The sequence below is a fragment of the Glycine soja genome, chromosome 20, assembly GCF_004193775.1.
Source record: "Glycine soja cultivar W05 chromosome 20, ASM419377v2, whole genome shotgun sequence".
NCBI classification, from domain to species: Eukaryota; Viridiplantae; Streptophyta; class Magnoliopsida; order Fabales; family Fabaceae; genus Glycine; species Glycine soja.
The window spans coordinates 39,125,803-39,144,792 of record NC_041021.1 but is presented as its reverse complement, the minus strand read 5'-3'; the positions used below and the strand labels follow the sequence as shown (position 1 = coordinate 39,144,792).

The window sequence follows — 18,990 nt, the reverse complement described above, 5'->3', positions numbered from 1 at the left end:
AATTAACTATGTATAATATTCATACAAGTCACAATACATAATAATTAAATTAAAAAAATATAAATAATGTATGCGATTTGGCTCAGGAAGACTGGAAGAGGGTAAAGTAGAGAAAAGAAGGAAAGGGTGGTCCAGTGAGGTGTGCAACTGCAAAGCAAAGCAAAGCTGCAGCGCACTTTATCTCTCAACCAAACAAACAAGAATGCATCGTTGTCGACATCATTGCCATCCCAGAAACAAATCCAAAACCCTCCAACACGTGTCCCTTTCCATTTACCAATTCCCATACTAACATAACATTTTTTTTTTTCTTTATTTTTATTTCATCTTCAACTCCAAACCTGTTTGTTTCTTGCACACAATTTCCCGTGGTCCCCACCATCTCTCCCCAGTTTTTTAATTTTTTTTTATTTTATTTTATCTGTTTACTCTCACAAAGTGTTTGTTTGTTTCCTCGATTCAATTTTCCTTGTTATGGTTGTCCAAATCCAACGAGATAGATTATCAAACTCATTCTCACTCATTCCCTTCGTTTGTGACGGAAATTGGTCTCCTGCTTAGGTTGTATGTCCATCTCACTTTCACACTTGTTGCCTGCCATAACATGTTTTTCCAGTTGTCACTCCTCTCGCTGTATTTTATTCGTTTTTTTCTTGTAAGATAGAAAGAAATAAAGGGTAGCAGTTATTTTTCGTTTTGTTTTGTTTTTCCCTCTCGGGGAAGGAAACAGAGAAAGAAAAGTTTAAAGATACCAACTTTTAACTGAAACAGAATGTGGGTGTTTGCAAGCTAGGCTTTATAATAACTCAGTAAAGCCACTTTCTTCGTTCCATGAAAAATAGCTTGATCCCGTGCTACCACGCCAGCAGCATCTGCTTTTTTTGTTATTCCTTTTGGTTCTGGGGTGGAATCTACGTATAAAAGTTGAAATCTTTGTTTCGTTTCTTGGTGGAGGAAAATTGTTTTGGAGATAACTTGGTGTTGGGTTGGTCCTGAATTTTTTTAATGCCTTTTTGTTTGTTTTCTAGTTTTTTTTAAAAAAATTGCATAACTCTCTCTCTCTCTCTCTCTCTCTCTCTCTGGGAATTGGGTGCTTCTATTTGTTTAATGGAAGATTATTTATGGGTTTAACAGTTCATTCCCAGTCACCAATACGCGTTTCGTATACGTATTGAAATCTTTCTTTCTTCTTTTATGCACGTTTGCTTGGTCTAGCAGTCATATCTGCATCTGATTTTGCGCGTGGTGTACACCCAGACATTCTCGCTGGTAATTCAGCTTCTTTGTTTTTTATGCTTGGAATTTGTTTTCTATGTTTTGCCTACTTTGAATCAGCTACAAGTTTCTCCTTTTTTATTTTTGAAAAAAAATAATAATTGAAGCTCATGGTTCTTCAAGCCAGTATAGAGGCCAAGGTTTTAAAAAACTGTCTGCTAGCGTGGTTTTGGTTTCAGCTGCAACGTCAAAATTTTTGGAGTCTGCAACTGCAATTGTGGTCACATTTCTCTGTAATTTCCGTTGCAATTTCCCTCAATCTGTGACTGCAATTGTGGTTGCATTTGTCTTCAATTTTCCCGGCAATACCAAGGAATGCGACGAAACCACGACCACAATGGCAGTTTAAAGCCTTGGTAGATGCCAAAACTGGGTCACACAAATTGCATAGTGCATTGTAAAAAGTTGCTTTTGCTCTTTGGATTTACATGTTTTATTTGGTTGTTATTGGAGATGATTAGTTAATTGTTGATCTTTGTGGTGAATGCAGATCTAGTTGGTATAAAGTGTTTCCTTATATTGCCAAGACGAGTTTACTGTCTGGGGGGAGTGTTTTTTGTTTGGAGGTCTAATATACTTGTGAGAAAGAGAGCTTTTTGTATTTGAGTAGTTGGGTGATAGAGGAAGGCGAAGGTTCTTTGGTGGGGCTAGATATGGCCTCTGGTGAAGGGAGGCGGCGTCATCATGATCTTGTGCCTCTTGCTGCATTGCTCAAGAGAGAGATGAAGAGTGAGAAGATGGAGAAGCCTACTGTGAGGGTTGGACATGCAGCTCAGTCCAAGAAAGGGGAGGATTACTTTCTAATTAAGACTGATTGTCAACGAGTGCCTGGGAACTCTTCATCATCCTTTTCTGTATTTGCGGTATTTTTCAACTTTTCTGTTTCAGATTATATTTTCACCTCTACAAATGCATGATATATCATATATATAATAAATTAATAAGTAGTAGTCTGGAGATTGCTGAGTTTTTGTTCTGCTTGTTTTCGTGGAAATTTTGCGTTACTTTTTACTCTTGGGGTGTGGCAACAGCCTTTTCAGAATTCAGACTAAAATGAATGTCCTTTTGGATTGAAGCACTTCATTCTATGAGATGGTCACTTGTTTCTTCTGGTTAACAGATCTTTGATGGGCATAATGGAAACGCCGCTGCCATTTTTACCAGGGAGCATTTGTTAAATCATGTGCTGGGTGCTCTTCCTCGAGGGCTTGGACGAGATGAGTGGTTACAAGCTTTACCAAGGGCATTGGTTGCTGGCTTTGTTAAGACTGACAAAGAATTTCAGAGCAGAGGTGTGAACTTTAGCTTTTATTCTTGTGTTTTTTTGGGGATAAAATATTGGGAGGGTCGAAATACAGAACTGGAGGATCTGGAATTTAATTTTTTTCTCTTCGTATTACTGATTATATAAGTCCTCATCTGGTTTTGTCCAGGAGAAACTTCGGGAACCACAGCTACATTCGTAATAGTGGATAGGTGGACTGTGACTGTTGCATCTGTTGGAGATTCCCGTTGTATACTAGATACCCAGGGTGGTGCTGTTACCTCCTTAACTGTTGATCACCGACTTGAGGAGAATATTGAAGAGTATGTTTTTATCTCTAAGGCCTAGTTTGTTAACTTTTTTGTATGCTCTTGGTTACGAGTTACACTGTATGCACAGGAGGGAACGTGTCACTTCTAGTGGAGGTGAAGTTGGGAGACTTAGCATTGTTGGTGGGGCTGAGGTGAGCATATTTTATGTTGTAGTTATACTTTTTTCATCCTAAAATGGAAGAGGGAGAGATCTTCCATTTGTCCCCTACCCCCTTTCAGCATCTAACATGGGGACGTTCCATTTAGCTTATCCTTGTTTTAAAGTTTAGTTCTAAACCATTGCAGATTGGTCCCCTTCGTTGCTGGCCAGGGGGTCTATGCCTTTCTAGGTCAATAGGTGACATGGATGTTGGGGAGTTCATAGTTCCAATACCATATGTCAAACAAGTGAAGGTATAATTTTTTTTCCAGATAATTTCTTTTTCTTTATGTCATTAATTTCTTTTTCTTAGTGCTAGGCCTTTGTTCAGGATAAAAATCTTACAATTTGTCCTGGATTATAGCTATCAAAGGCCGGTGGGAGGCTTATAATTGCCTCTGATGGCATATGGGATGCTCTATCCTCAGAAATGGCTGCAAAATCTTGCCGTGGTTTGCCTGCTGAACTTGCTGCTATGCAGGTTGTCAAGGTAGTATGAACTACAGTGCTATCTGCAATTTTTCCAATTCTGGCTTGTGATTTGACATTACTACATTAGCATCATGTTGCAAAGCTGGCATTTCTCCTCACATGTATATATATTTCAACTGTTATTCAGGAAGCACTAAGAACGAGAGGGTTAAAGGATGATACAACTTGCATAGTAGTTGACATAATCCCACCTGATAACGAATTGCCACCAACACCTCCCCCCCCCAAACGGAACAAGCTGAGAGATCTTCTTTCCTTCAGGAAGAGCTCCCGTGATTCTGCCAGTAAGCTGTCAAAAAAGCTTTCCGCTATAAATATAGTGGAGGAACTGTTTGAAGAAGGATCAGCAATGCTTGCTGAAAGGTAATCTGTCATTCCCTTTTATAGGAAAAATATTCAATTGATGAGAATTGGAAAATTTCATGAAGGTTACTTGCATATTGTTTTCCATCTATGGACCTCCATTTGTCCCTGCAGGATTTCTGTCATTAAAATAGGGGTTGACACATACTGTAATTCATAAAGGTGGGTCGTGGGAGGGTGGTCTGCTAATGATTATTCTATTGTAGTATTGAGCTCATATTATCTGTGATTTATACCAAGGGGTGGGAATAAAGGTGACTGGTAAATGATATGTTGTGAAAGTTTTTAGGATTCATGTGGAGGCTTATTTCAGAATAATGGTGGAGAGTGACATGCTGTTTATAATTTCAGGGAAAATTGGGAATCAAGCTAATAATGTTTGAATAATTTTGACTGTCAAAACGAAGATAAACTTATTAGTTGAAGGCTACAGAAGGGGAATAGAATTTTCACTAAACCACAAAAAAAAAAAATTGAAATATGGATCTCCTGGTTTTTGATTTTTTTTTTCTTGACATCCATTTGTTTATTAATTCAATTGATTGTTCATATAAACTTGGATTTTTTTCTCTTCAACTTACATCGAAAGGATTTCTCTCTCTGCTTCTGAAGTTTGCACCAAAAGAAAAAAACACAACATTAAGGATCTTCAATATTATGCATTGCCATTTCTGGATGCCACCCATAGATATAGACTATGTTTTTGTTTAGACTGATGAGTAGGTTTGATATAGGATTACAGTTAATTGGACATAATTCTGAAGATAAGAATTTAGGAAGGGAAAGTGTTATTTAAAGTGTTAAGATACCAGTATATAATTTGGCCAACTTCTGTTTTGATGCACTTTGTGTTACTATTGGAAGCATTATTATTTATTTGATACCTCTCCCTCCTGGTTCAATGTTGATAGTGAAGCATTTTACTTACAGTATTTCCCCCATATGTTATATCTGTAATATTCAATTTATTGAATAAACAATGTTAAGAAGATAGAAAATGAATGATCAGTAGACTAATCTGTTTGTGATGTGCTGCAATTTACCTGATTACAATATGTTCTTGTCTGGAAGTATTTGCTGGTTTTCTTATTGAGTTGGACTTACTCAAAGACAATTTTCTATTGTATTCCTGTAAATACTTTTAAAACAGTTTTGGTTCATGAATATTTAATACTTAGTATGCCCTGCCTGCAGATTAGGAAATGATGACAACTTGAACTCGGGGCAATCAACATCTGGCATTTTTGTCTGTGCTGTATGTCAAGTTGATCTTGCTCCAAGTGAGGGCATCTCTGTCCACGCAGGTTCTATTTTCTCCACCAGCTCCAAACCCTGGGAAGGTCCTTTTCTATGTTTTGATTGCCGTGATAAGAAGGATGCTATGGAAGGAAAACGCCCAAGTGGAGTTAAGGTGTCATAGGCTCAAAATTGGTGTGCTATTCTAGTATTCTATATGCTATCTTTGGCCATTTTTGTATTCACGATTTTTATAGGCAAAAATTAATTGATTGAATCTCACTATCAAGTAGCAACAGCTGTATATGTGATATTCACGAATTCATCTAAAATGGGCATTGCATTTGAGTAGCAAATTAAGGCTGGGGAGAGTGCCTGGAATGGGTTTTTGTGCGGCTCAAGATTCTTCATCTCTGATTTGGATGGTCGGGTAGATTCTTTTGTATAGTATAGTTTATGTTGCCTAACTTACCACAAAAGTAGGTATTTTCTTGATTAAGTATGCAGCACTGCACTCTACTTCCTCCCCAAATTCTGTATATAAATTTCCATGGACCTTTTCTACCCCTGGGGATTAGAAGCTTCAAATCTCTACTATGGATTGAAAAGTCAATTCATCTAACTTTAGAAACTGCTCGTTAAATGTTTCCTTTTTCCTGTGTCATTTTGGTCTCACTCTTATGTTTGTCCCTTTTAGGAGGGGAGTGTTTTGTCCGTTACAAATAACTGAAAGGATAATGTCATGATTAAAAGCTGTGTTTCCTTGTCCGATTTTTCAATGTAAGAGCAAAGTTCCGTTGAACGGAAAGTGAGAGTACCTTAAAACAAAAGCACACTAAGTGTTTGTGTGGATTAAAGTTTAAAAATTTAAGTTTGTAAACTAAATTCACAAAAATAATTCAAGTCTTATTTTTATAAAATTGAGTTTTCAAATAAAACTGTAACATGCAAACGTATTTTTGAGAATAATCAAACATGTCACAAAATTGAGTTGATTTTTCAGACTGAGTTTATAATATTCCAAACGGAAAACTAAACATAATGCATAAAAGCATAAATTCTTATGTAACTTCTGAAAATTTAAACACATTCGCAACCCACTTTGTATGGCAATGCAAAGGCGTGATTTGTCATTAACTCTTTCATTAATTTGTCCGTATCAGTATCTTTGCACCAAATAGCTTCACCTATAATGTAAAATGCACTTCACCTAACCTTTTACTATTCCCCCTCTCCTCTTATGAGCTTATCATCCTATGAGAAAGGCGTTGAGTTTTCTAGAAATTACCTACAATTGAAAGAATATTTCCTTGTCAAATAGCATTATTTATTGATTATTACAGTACAATGACTCGGGTTTAATTTTTTTTTTAAAAAAAAGTTACAACAAATGTTTTTTTTGTTGTTAAAAAACTACCAAAAAATGGTTGAAATTCAAAATGAATAGAAGATCAAAATGTTAAAAAGTGACAATGGATCGAGGAGAATATACCTGAAAGAAAAAAAAAAAAGAAATTGTACACAGTTGATAGTTTCATACTCACCACAACAGAACAGTGTCTACGAATGGAAAAATAGAACTATGGTGGAGATGGCAAAGTGTATGTTATTTGAAAAGAAGCTACCAAAGCATCTATGGGTTGAAGTAGTCGATATTGTTGTATATTTGCTTAGCAGATTAAAAACGAAGCGTGTTCAAGCATTTAAATATCATTTGCTTGCGCTTCTAATTTCTACCTTGTGATATTCAGTAATCAAGTTTTCTCAAAGGTTCTATTCTGTTACCACGAGCAAAGGAATGAAGTTCCAAGTTCCAACATTGAACCTAAATTGGGAGACGTACGAATTTTGGAAGAGTCAATTCCCATCCTCTCTTTGTGCCAATACGTTGTATAGGCAATAGGAGAAACTGAACAGAAAATGAGGTGGGTCATGCTTCCTTCCCCTTTTCCTTCTCTGTATTCTATTCACATAAAATTCAATGTAACACTGTTCAAATGCAAACACAGCCTCAAAATGAAACCGCCAACACATTATTTTAATCACCCGTGCCCTCAATATGATAATGATATCTACTACGACAGACTTCCCTCTCCTAATGATAAGGAGGTGCATAGCCTTTTCTCATCCTGCTCAGCTATTCAGATACCATCAAAAGACTTGACTGATACCAATGACATTCAGTCGTTTGTATCTGCTGAGATGGTTCTTCAAGTAGTATTATCTAATGATTGTGACCAGTGCTATAATCACAGGGGAGGCCAATGTGGGCTTGACGCCAATCAAAAAGTTCTACTGTGAAAAAGATACGCTTCACATAAATTTCTCATTTATTCCTTAATCCATTCAAGTTTTTCCTTTGGATACAGTGAGCTTTCTAGACAAGACCAGTGAGATTGTCACAAGTCTAGTCTTAGGCGTGGCTGCGCCAGCCTATTTTTATTATTTTTTAAATTCGGGTGTTTTATTGAGCATTTAATTATTTTTATTTACCACTTTAGTGGCCAGAGTCAAGTTGAATGCTGAATACTATTTTTTTTTTTTTTAACTCAGTGCATTTATTTACTTTTAGTTTGATTGCTCATGAGCCTCTGCTTTTAAAGTCCTACTTGTGCTCACAACTTTTCAATTTAGAGACAAAAATCTCTATGACATTCTACAAAATGAAAGTTGTGAAGCTTTCATAAATAATTATACTCTTCCTCATAGTTCTCACTTTGCTACTTTTAGTTTCGAATCCAACACAATTCTATTCAGGTGCAACTGCATCCTCCATGTCTCCGAGTTCTTGCCAGAATGCGCAAAGGTCCAGCTTCCAATTAATGATAAGGCTGATGCTAGAAACCCATTTACATTCTATTGAGAAAACTCCGACTTTTTCGCTTTGGTGAAGTTAAAATAAGCACTTAATAATTAAAGGTATCAATGTGAGCATATTATTATAATTCTTTAATACGGAAATTCTTACACTATACAAAAGAATAGTAGGATTATAAAGATGTAATTATAAAATTGACTCATTCTACGGTGACTTACTCAAGCTTGAGAATAAAGATTTTTCCAGCTATTTATTTTCTCTATCAAAGAGACTATTTAACTTTCTAACTTTCTCACTCTAAGAAATGAATTCACTCTTTTTTGGATGGTTAGGAATATAAGCTCCCACTCTTATTTATATTACTCCACCTCTATAATAGATGGTGAAGATTACTTGTATCCTAGGTTGGAGATTAATTCTCTAGAATGCTCCACACATTTTAGGAGTCTTTATACTCTTATACTTTCTTTTCTATTCTTTCATAAAGTTCCAGAAGGTTCCATACATCTCTAGAATATTCCAGAGGTTTTCACATTCTTCCACAAGCTTCTAGAGAGTTCTACACTACTCTAAAATTCTCCTTTCTACACTTTTTTAAAAAGTTATAAAATTTTTTAGAACCTCTCCAATCAAGGAGGAATCCCAACACATTCCTTAATGCGGATATCTTCATTTCAAGAAGAATTAAGTGATGAAAATATAAGGTTGGCTTGATGATAAAGGGTGAAGGAAGAGAGGGATAGGAATCTTCCGGTTAACAAAAACTAATAAATTAACAACTAACATTTACCGATAAAAAAGATAGAATTAAGTGATTAGTTTTATCTCCTTTTCACATTATAGGTTCTTCAATGTTTCTTCACAATTTCTAAAACATTTTCTGTAGACTGCTCCATGCCCAGTTCCTTCTCAAACAGCCCCAGAGAAATGACATTGATGTGTCTAATATAAGTTCTCTCTTAGTCTTAAAATTTCAAATTTAGTGTTTACTATACTTGGATGGCAAGATTGAGATGCTTTCATAGATTGTCTACTGCTTAATATTATTATTTATTAGCATGCCATATTTTTCTCTGCATAACTTTATCTTCACGCTGTGTTGTTTGCTAATTTTTCTTCTTCTAATTGTTGCAGTTAGGATAGAAGGGTTGAGTTTGACGCCAGACTGGGTATAGGTAATGTACTGTTTAAATAACTTGATATACTTTTTCACAAATTAATGATTCTCTACATAATGCTTTTCTGTTGATTATATACAAGCTTAATAATATTCACACCCGAGTCTAAGTTCTTGGCAGATTTTGATTATATACGAACCTATAAACATGTTTTGTGACTTTTATTCATGTATACAGGTCATTGCTTTCCTACTTAGTACTTACTTTAAACATTCTCCTTTTACATAAAATTCTGCAGCTTCGGCTGTGGTGGCTGCTGGAGTTGCAGTGCTGCTGATGGTCTTGGCTTGCTGCTTTATGATAAAGATCATTTGGGAGGGAGAATACAACCCATTGGATAATTGAAGGGTTTCTGAAGGAACATGGACCCCTTCCTACAGCTAGGTACAGCTATTCAGAGGTTAAGAAAACTTTCGGTAGTGTATACAAAGGGAAGTTACAAAATGGTCGTGCTGTTGCGGTGAAGATTTTAAATAAACCAGAAGGCAGTGGAGAAGAATTCATCAATGAATTTGCAAGTATTAGTAGGACTCCACATGTCAACATTGTTAGACTTTTGGGATTCTGTTTAGAGACCGAAATGAAGTTGCAAGTATTAGCCAGAGGAACCGCTGGTATCAATACTTGGTGCTAGAGGAACCGCTGGTTATATTGCCCCAGAAGTTTTTTCCAGGAATTTCGGTGTAGTGTCACATAAGTCAGATGTTATAGGTTTGGAATGATGGTCTTAGAAATGGTTGGAAGAAGAAAAAACATCAAGGCTGAAGTAGACAACTCAAGTGAAATATATTTTCCTCATTAGATTTGTAACACCCATTTTTCTATTTTAAAAAAGCTATTTAAAAATAAATAAAATTTTAAAAAAATAATGAGATTTTTATAATTAAATAAAAAAAATATATTTATTAAATAAAATAATGGTTTGAAAAAAAATAAAAATATATTTTATTTATTCATTTGATAGAAAATAAAATAATTTTTTTTATAAAAAAATAAATAAATAAAGCGAATAATAGGCTAAGAGTATCCTAATTATAAATAGAAACATGTTAGGTTAGTTTTCTACCATACATCTCTACACCTTTTGTTCTCAAATCTTGTTTTCCCTTCTTCTCCCAAAATTTTATTTTCTTCTCGCATACACTCAACTATTCCGAATTCGTTAACCGTTAGATCGTCATGAAAGTTAAGCACCAGATTTGGAACCCATTTTCAAACATTTCTACCGTAGTAATTTGCGAAACAATGTTCGATGTGAGGGAAATGTCCTTCGCATCGTAGCTTTCTATTTTTCCGTAGAGACCCAAAACTTGTTCCAGTAAAACTATGATCCCGATGTCTTCAATCGTTGGATCGTTGTGGAATTTGGACACCACTTTCGGAACCCATTTTTTTATAGTCTCACCGTTGGGATTGGCGAAATACTATTTTTGCAAAGAGAAATTAGTCTCACAATTTGACAGTAAAATTGAGGCTACAATTTCTTCTCCTTTTCTCTATCGCTTGGAAAGCCTAATAGAACAAACATAGAAAAAGTCTGAGGAATCTTAGGAAATTGCTAGAGACACCGCTATCACTGTCATACTACACATGTGAGTGTGCTTAGAGGTAAGGGATGAGTTTATCATCATTGGGGTTAAAATGAACATGTGTAGGGATCCTTAGATGACTAAATTGGGATTTATTTTGGAATATTTATTGAACTATAATTTTTCTTTATGATTATAAATACGATATTTTTGTGTTTGAAAGACCAATTGATGTTCTAATGCGAATTGGTTGATAAAATTGAGTGCTCTTGATGCTTTGGTGTTTTTGACTTATGATTTTGATTCATTGATTTTAATATAATTGTGTGAAATTATTTGAGGGATTTTACTCTCCATGTTGTGAGCAACACTTTTATATAAATTGTTATATTGATATTATGAAATAGTGATTCAAATTGTGAGTAAGTGACAAATTGAACATGTGATAAATGATGAGATACATGTGTATTGAAATGTTGTATGTATTGAGTTGAGTTGTGAATTATGCAATCACACAATTGTAAGACCCTTTAAGGACGACGAGTTTTTGCCCGACGAGTATTGTGATAGAATCCACTGTAAGAACCTGACGAGTTGAATCACTTTAAGACACAATGAGTTAAAATGATTTTGAAAACAATTGAGTAGTTATGTGTATTGCATAGTTCATAGGTAAAGTGTATATGATTCATGATGTGTGATAACATGCTACTTTAGGATTATACCATTGTGATTGAGACCTAATGCATGTGATAAATTGAGTATGTATTGACTTGTAATATATATGTGCATTGAGATGTTGTATACATTGAGTTGTGAGCTATGAATCATACAATCACACGACTATAAAACCCTTTAAGGGTGACTAGTTAATGTGTGATGAGTATTGTGATGGGAACCACTATGGGGACTTGACGAGTTTAATCACAAACGTGACGAGATAAAATTATTTTGAGAATAATTGAGAAGTCATGTGTTTTGTATAGTTCATAGATAAAGTTTGTGTGCTAAAACGTTTTTTGGGTTGAACTTGAATCAGGAGAAAGAGGTCCTAACGGACTCTTCGGAGTATAGGCCTTCGGGGTAAATACACCCAGTTTGAGTGCTTCTTTAAGCTTGTATCGATCCCACATGGTTGAAACATTCTCGCAAAACAGCGTGACCCTGACCGATCTCCCTATGATTTTACTTAGTGAGAGTGACGTGACTTACTAATCCGTGGTTTGTCTTATCATGTACTCCTAGACACTTGATGAAGTTTTTTACTAACATGGTACCACATTGTATATAGGATTGAGTCTTAATGTATCTGTTGCATAACGCTTGTGTATTGATCAATATTGATTGATTTAATGATATTAAGTTTTGATCGTTGAGTACATGAATGATGTGATTATGAATGAGACATGTTGTGTTGTGGTGTGATATTACGCGATGAAGTGGTGGAGTGACGTGAACTATGTTTAAATAAATTGTATCTCATATATATGATATGTATATCTATGTTGTTTCATTTCTCTCTATTAGCTAGGAATGTGATAACTCACTCCTTGTGTGCTATTTGTGTTTGGATCCTATGATAATATTGAACTTTGTGTTCGTGGGAGCAGATGGTTAGGTGGATGCTTATGGAGAACCTCATGCTAGAGGACGCGGGAACACAATGCTCTAATAGAATGTGACATTGAAGTATATCTTTCTATATTAATTGCATGAAGTCTTGGACAACCTTATTTTGAATCGAGATGATTTTATTAGTTATTTGGACAAGTTTTATTATGATGTTAAAAAAGTGAATATGAGTCTTTCATCATTTTGAAATACTTTTATTTAAATGTATTTTAAAAACTTATAATTAATTATGATTTCTTATTTCTTTTATTATTAGTAGATATATGTGTAGGATAGAGGGTGTCATAGGATTTACAATAGTCTTGAATCAACTAAATAGCTTGGCTTACAAAATATAAAAAATGAAGGTGATGACCAAATGGTGAGAAAGATGACAATAGTTGGCTTGTGGTGTATACAAAGCAATCCTTCAACTCGACCGACCACTGGGAAAGTGGTGGAAATGCTAGATAGTAAAGTTGAGTTATTACAAATTCCACCTAAACCTTGTTATCTTATTCTTCAACCTCTCAGTCCATTTGTCATGTGAGTCATTGTAACTTAAGGGAATACTAGTATGGAGTCTAGGTTGCAGTATATTGCATTTATTACTAGTATATTTTGCTTTTAGTTTGACCTCATAAATTGATGTGTAACTGCATTGTAATGTGTAAGGTTGGCACTTCAGGAAACTTCAGACTTTATACCTATTTCTTGACTTAATATATGCTTCTGATAGGTATGTAATTGCTTTGCTTCGATAAACCCTTCCCCCTCATTTGATTAGAGAGGTAAATTCTTTATTAGTCATATTTTACGGTGTTTAAGTTGTTTTTCATCTTCTATTGAACCATATCCTAATCTTGTCGTTCTATATATATTTTTCTAATAAAAATAATACTATATGGTAGGAAAAACTTGGGAAAGCGTCACATAATGTAGGAATGTACTAGTGAAGCTTTGAATAATACAAAGTGAAATTCCATTGACTACACTAGTGAAAAACCAACGAAAGAAAAATGAAAAACTCTAAGCTAGATAAAACTTAAACCGCTAAAAACTGGAGAATGTTTCGTTTTTATTTAATTAGTGCCGAGGACAGTTAAGGAGTGAACATTAAAAGTTTTTATTAAAGTTTAAAATAATATGCACTAGTACTTTTTATTTAATTCTTTAGAAACACTAGTTAATCTCACTGATTTTTTAGTATCCTACTTAGCTGGTTTATGTTAATCACTGTCTAATCAGACATGCTATAAAACGTATTTGAGGGGATGGGAGAGATAGTTACACAGAAAATGTGCCAAGAAATTTGAGGTCATTGAATATTGCAATTGGTTGATAAAGATTGAAATTGAGTTACACCCATTTTGAACGCCTTCTCTCTTTAGTCACCGTTAAGTGAAGTGAAGTGATGTGCCAACGCTGACAGTTAAAAACCTGACCTTTCCATAACCGTGTCTTATATCCAAGAATTTAATAATACTGTGACTCACATCCAGTGTCGTTTACATAATCTGCACTTCAATCTCTGTAAAGAAAGTTGAGATGGAATTGTGCCGTCTTGCATCAGTTTTAAGATCACACTACAATGAGTCAAGTCTTATGCTTCTTTCAACTGACGAAATTGAGCATGAAATTGGTCCCACTATCATTGATGTAGTATTCAAATTATTGATTAATTGCCTTGAATTTTGGATTTCACATTCAAGTGGTTTGAGGAACTTACCATGAGGTAATTTTCTTAGGTTAATACTCCATTGATCAAAATTTCCAAGTGGAAGCCCAAGTTAAAGTTTATTCTGCAAGATATATAATAAGAATACTTTGAAAACAAAAATAAAATTAACTTTAGATTTATTATCATTTTATAGTTCCTGCACTTTTTTTAAAACTTTTTTCTTTCTTTTTATTTTTTTACTTAAACTTTTTCCCTTGTTTTAAGAGATTAAAAATAAAGACGAAAAAAGTTAAAGAACTTATAATAAAAATATTTTTTAAAAAAAGTTGATATATGGAGTTACACCCATATATGCAATAATAAAAGATAAATACCACAAATACGGTTAAAATAAGGCTTATTGTATAAAGTAATCAATTTTAATTTTTTCGTTTCTCTTTCTTTTACGATTCATTTACAGCCAATTTTTTGTCTCCTTTTTTAAAAACTTCATTCATTATATATTTTTTTTTCTGTCTCTCTCTGCCCAAACCCATTATTCTAAAATGATAATCCAGTAAATAAACCACTAAGGATTTGCTAGAGAAGGTAATTTAGCGATATTGTTGGTTCAAACTTACATACAGTTGAATCATGTATGATGGATGATATTGCATTTAATTTGAGTAGCTAAGGCTGATGGAGAGCTTTGATTCAGTTGTTTATATCTACTTACCCAAATTCCACACTTATTTATTTGACCAAGTCTTCCATACTCATAATTAAGAGACTCCGCGCTTATAACTAACTTACACTAAAACGTTTATCAGCTCATAGACGTACCGTGCGATTCAGGAAGGATGAGTTCAGTTTATGAATTAGTATTATTGCTTTTATTTTGTGGCCTTTTGCCACTTGTCTTGGCGGCTGGGAACCAAGCAGAGTGTCCACCTTCGTTTCCATGTGGATATCTGAGCAATATCAGTTTCCCATTCACTCTAACTGAACGCCCCGACTGTGGCTTATTGCCCATTAGCAATTGTGATGATCCACTTAAGCCCATAATGATCCAATTACACAAAATTGGACTATGGTTTCAGCTTCTACGCGTTGCTCAGCTTTTCAGTAGTCCTACTACTCCTCTCACATCTTTTCAATTTAGAGACAAAAATCTCTATGACCTTCTGCAGAACGAAAGTTGTGAAGCTTTCAGAAACAATTATACTCTTCCATTTCCTCACAGCTTTCACTTTGCTTCTTTTCATTTCCAATACAACACAACTCTGTTCAGGTGCAACCGCAGCCTCCATGTCAGCCCTCCCACAAACATGCATAATTATACAAAGTGCCCCGATTACGATCTCTACTACAATAACAACCCCAAAGCTGAAGATGCGTCTTTGAGAGCATGTACAAAGGTCCTGCTTCCAATTAAAGACGCGCCTGACGCTAACAACCCATTCACATTCGCAACTGCAGATATCTTCACTAAAGTAGAATTAACCGATGAATGTGCAGCTTGCCACTATCGCAGAGGAGGGCAGTGTCAACTTGACAGCAGAGAGATATTTTTTTGTGCCACTGCCAATAGTATCGGTACGCTTTCTTCTGCAATTATTAATTCATAAAAAAATAACTACAAAAAGTCTGTGTTATCAAATGTTAGAGTGAGTACACTCTACCTGATATATAAAATTACCATGATATTTAATTTAGAATAAGCCAAAGGTAGGTGATCTGCGAAACTCAGGTAAATTTTGAAGACAAATTAAACATTTGCGCTGTATTTATATACTTTGATTTCCCAGGAGTAATTTTAATGATGGATTTCGTTTTGCATAATTTGAACCCGGAGTAATTTTAACTTCTGCAGGGAGAAGAAGTTGGATTGTGAAAATGATACTAGGACTCGGTCTAGGTAACGCATATAGATTAATTTTCAATAGCGTTTTATTTAATGAATTTTATGTTTTTAATATAATAAATACTTTCTATTTTTTTATTTTATTAGGGCCGTCGTTCACGTTGCTTTATTGTCCAAGTGTTTAATCTAATGAGTTACTTTTTTAACAATATTTATTCTATTTATCTGTATAGCATTACTTTCTCATCCTTATATAATAATCTTTCTAATTCCAATAACCTCTCCAGCTGTTACAATTGCTCTGTTGCTAGTAATGGTAAAGATCTACCATACAAGATGGAAGAAGCAAAATCCGACCAATCAACAGATTAGGATCTTTTTGGAAAGAGAGGGACCCCTTCAAACTAAGCGGTATGATTATTCTGAGATAAAGAAAGTGACCAACTCCTTCAGAAACAAATTAGGCCAAGGGGGATTCGGAAGTGTATACAAAGGAAAATTACCAGATGGACGTTATGTTGCGGTGAAGATCCTATGTGAATTGAAAGATAATGGTGAGGACTTCATCAATGAAGTGGCAACTATCAGCAGAACTTCTCATATTAACATTGTTAATCTTTTGGGGTTCTGTTCTGAAGGTTCTAAACGAGCTTTAGTTTATGAGTTTATGTCTAATGGATCACTTGAGAAGTTTATCTTTGAAGAAAATGTCATAAAGACGGATCGTCAATTGGACTGTCAAACGATCTACCATATTGCAATTGGTGTTGCCCGAGGACTAGAATACCTGCATCAAGGTTGCAATACTAGAATTTTACATTTTGACATAAAACCTCATAATATTCTGTTGGATGAGAATTTCAACCCCAAGATTTCTGACTTTGGACTAGCCAAAATTTGCACAAGAAAAGAAAGTATGATATCAATATTTGGCGCCAGAGGAACAGCAGGCTATATTGCCCCAGAAGTTTTTTCAAGAAATTTCGGTACAGTATCACATAAGTCAGATGTGTACAGCTATGGAATGATGATCTTAGAAATGGTTGGAAGAAGAAAGAATATTAAGACTGAAGTAAATTGCTCGAGTGAAATATACTTTCCCGATTGGATTTACAATCGCCTTGAATCAAATGAAGAGCTTGGTTTACAGAACATAAGAAATGAAAGTGATGACAAATTGGTGAGAAAGATGACAATAGTGGGCTTATGGTGCATACAAACCCACCCTTCCACTCGACCAGCCATAAGTAAAGTGTTGGAAATGCTAGGAAGCAAAGTTGAGTTATTGCAAATTCCACCCAAACCCTTTTTGTCTTCTCCTCCGACCTCTCCAGTCCATTTATCTTGTGAGACTTTGTAACTTGTTAACTCGTGAGCTAGAATAATACTATATAATGAACTAAAATGTTACAGTATTTCAAATTTATAACTATAATAATCTGATTCCATGGGTTTTACTTCCTATGGTAGCAGTGATTTACTTACTGGTTGTTATATAGTAACTACTACATTCTGAGTTTGCTGCCTTAGAGCCTTGACTAAAATTGACTTTTAAACTTGTTTGATCTTAGGTTCAAGTGCATAAGTTGGGGTTGCGTATCAATAGTATTGGGGGGTTCTGACTCAGCTACATGTACATTTCGTATGAACTTGGTCAGTCAAAAACGGCTGCATCAAATTCAATGGTAGAAAATAAAAAATAAAAAAACCATTCATTCGGTCGTTTCTTTGGTAATTGGTATGAGCTTGGCAATATTTTACACTCCCAGTGTTATATTATTTATTCAAGTTGAATAAACTTGCGTTGAGTGTATAATTCAAACTTGCGGCCAACATTTTATGATTTCGTTCGGTTGGATTTTCGCTAGTAAAATATTATTTCATTAAAACTTTATATTTTATTTTACACAATTATTAATAATAATTTGGGAAACTTATTAATATATTAAATCTTCTATAATAAAAATTTGTCGAATTTTTATCAATTTTAAATCAAACACATCTTAAAAAAATTATTTGAAAAAAATATAATATACATTATATAAATTCATATAGATAGATTTAGAAACTATTATAAAATTCAAGTAATATATATATAACGTATAATACTAAAGTAATATAACTGTTAACATAACGATTATAGTTTGATTTAATTTCAAAGACAAATTTTAAATCGAATCAAACCGAATAAAGAAAAAATCATTCAATTTTTTTTTAAAAAAATCAATTTGATTCAGTATTTAGTTTTTTTAGCTGTTTTTAATTTTTATTTTGAATTAGTTTAGATGTGAATCAGGCTAAATGTGTATTGTTGATAAATCAAGTTTAAAAACAATGCCAATAATACTTAAGAATTATGGTATTGTTTTTAAATTTAACCTGTCAAAAAAATATAGAAAGAAATGGGTAGATAGAAGATATCGTGAGTAACTTTTTTTTAGTAAGATATTATAAAATGTAGGATTCTTTTGTATTAATAGTTTAGATTTATATTTAGTGTAAGTTTTTAGACTTACATTTAGCAACAACAAATTCTATCTCTTTTTCTTTCTTTCTCTATGCCATATAACTTTCACTATATTTTATATAAATTTTTTAAAATAAAATATAAAGCAAAAGTATTTATAATTAGAATTGAAGAAAAAAAAGAACTTTTTATAATCTAAACGTAAATGTAAATTTACATTAGAGTGAAGCAGTTACCGTTGTATAAATTTTCATTCGATGTTTTTTTTTTTTATGTTGTTAAATAATATACTTAAGATATTCGATAAAGAATTAAAAGAAAAAAAATATTTATTATATATATCATAGAAAAACATAAAAAATATCAACAACATAATTTTTCTTCTCTTAATAAAAATATTTTTATTTTAAATTTCTTAATCAATAATACCATTAATGTACTGGTACAAACTTTTTTAATTTTTTTTTATTGTTTGACTGAATAATCATGTCTTTCCCCTTAAACTTTAGCTGCCAAAAATAAATAGTCCCTAATTCGAATGCATTGAATTGTCACAACGTATTAATTAATTACTTAACTACTAATCCACATTCATCATTACTTTACCTGGGCTCATTTTGGAATATGGTGTGGTCCTGAACTCCTCGTCTCCTCCTATACTTTGGATGACAGCTTGCCGCAAAATATGGTGTAAATGTAATGGGCTAATGGTCCTCTTATATTTTGGTTGACCCCTTGTACTAATCTTAGTAATATATTTTT

At 33.8% G+C, this 18,990-nt stretch overlaps 2 protein-coding genes across 10 annotated transcripts; both read left to right on the top strand.

Annotated features, from left to right (window-relative positions):
• The first annotated feature begins 427 nt into the window (after positions 1 to 427).
• On the top strand, positions 428 to 5,750 carry LOC114402256 (probable protein phosphatase 2C 15). 8 transcript variants are annotated; one of them, XM_028364758.1, is made up of 10 exons: positions 428 to 561; positions 1,219 to 1,269; positions 1,766 to 2,138; positions 2,396 to 2,567; positions 2,709 to 2,862; positions 2,939 to 3,002; positions 3,157 to 3,264; positions 3,375 to 3,500; positions 3,630 to 3,865; positions 5,060 to 5,750. In XM_028364758.1, exons 3-10 carry the CDS (start codon positions 1,929 to 1,931, stop codon positions 5,283 to 5,285), a joined length of 1,296 nt encoding a protein of 431 aa, XP_028220559.1. In that variant the 5' UTR covers positions 428 to 561; positions 1,219 to 1,269; positions 1,766 to 1,928; the 3' UTR covers positions 5,286 to 5,750. The 8 variants fall into 8 exon arrangements, with proteins under 8 accessions (XP_028220559.1, XP_028220562.1, XP_028220565.1 ...); XM_028364761.1 differs by having other exon boundaries at positions 1,216 to 1,269; XM_028364760.1 differs by lacking the exon at positions 428 to 561 and adding an exon at positions 597 to 985.
• An 8,777-nt stretch (positions 5,751 to 14,527) lies between these two features.
• On the top strand, positions 14,528 to 17,479 carry LOC114402254 (LEAF RUST 10 DISEASE-RESISTANCE LOCUS RECEPTOR-LIKE PROTEIN KINASE-like 2.4). Of its 2 annotated transcripts, XM_028364755.1 has the most exons (3): positions 14,530 to 15,493; positions 15,771 to 15,815; positions 16,049 to 17,479. In XM_028364755.1, the coding sequence occupies exons 1-3, from the start codon at positions 14,758 to 14,760 to the stop codon at positions 17,119 to 17,121; spliced, it is 1,854 nt and encodes a 617-aa protein (XP_028220556.1). In that variant the 5' UTR covers positions 14,530 to 14,757; the 3' UTR covers positions 17,122 to 17,479. The 2 variants fall into 2 exon arrangements, with proteins under 2 accessions (XP_028220557.1, XP_028220556.1); XM_028364756.1 differs by lacking the exon at positions 15,771 to 15,815 and having other exon boundaries at positions 14,528 to 15,493.
• The last annotated feature ends 1,511 nt before the right edge of the window (positions 17,480 to 18,990 follow it).

Bases quoted from the DNA above. Each gene is read 5' to 3' on its own strand.
- LOC114402254 (XM_028364755.1), top strand. From the start codon at position 14,758: ATGAGTTCAGTTTATGAATTAGTATTATTGCTTTTATTTTGTGGCCTT. The intron at 15,494-15,770 runs GTACGCTTTCTT...TAACTTCTGCAG, and splicing joins TGCCACTGCCAATAGTATCG to GGAGAAGAAGTTGGATTGTG. The intron at 15,816-16,048 runs GTAACGCATATA...TAACCTCTCCAG, and splicing joins GATACTAGGACTCGGTCTAG to CTGTTACAATTGCTCTGTTG.
- LOC114402256 (XM_028364764.1), top strand. From the start codon at position 1,929: ATGGCCTCTGGTGAAGGGAGGCGGCGTCATCATGATCTTGTGCCTCTT. The intron at 2,863-2,938 runs GTATGTTTTTAT...CTGTATGCACAG, and splicing joins CTTGAGGAGAATATTGAAGA to GAGGGAACGTGTCACTTCTA. The intron at 3,501-3,629 runs GTAGTATGAACT...ACTGTTATTCAG, and splicing joins CTGCTATGCAGGTTGTCAAG to GAAGCACTAAGAACGAGAGG.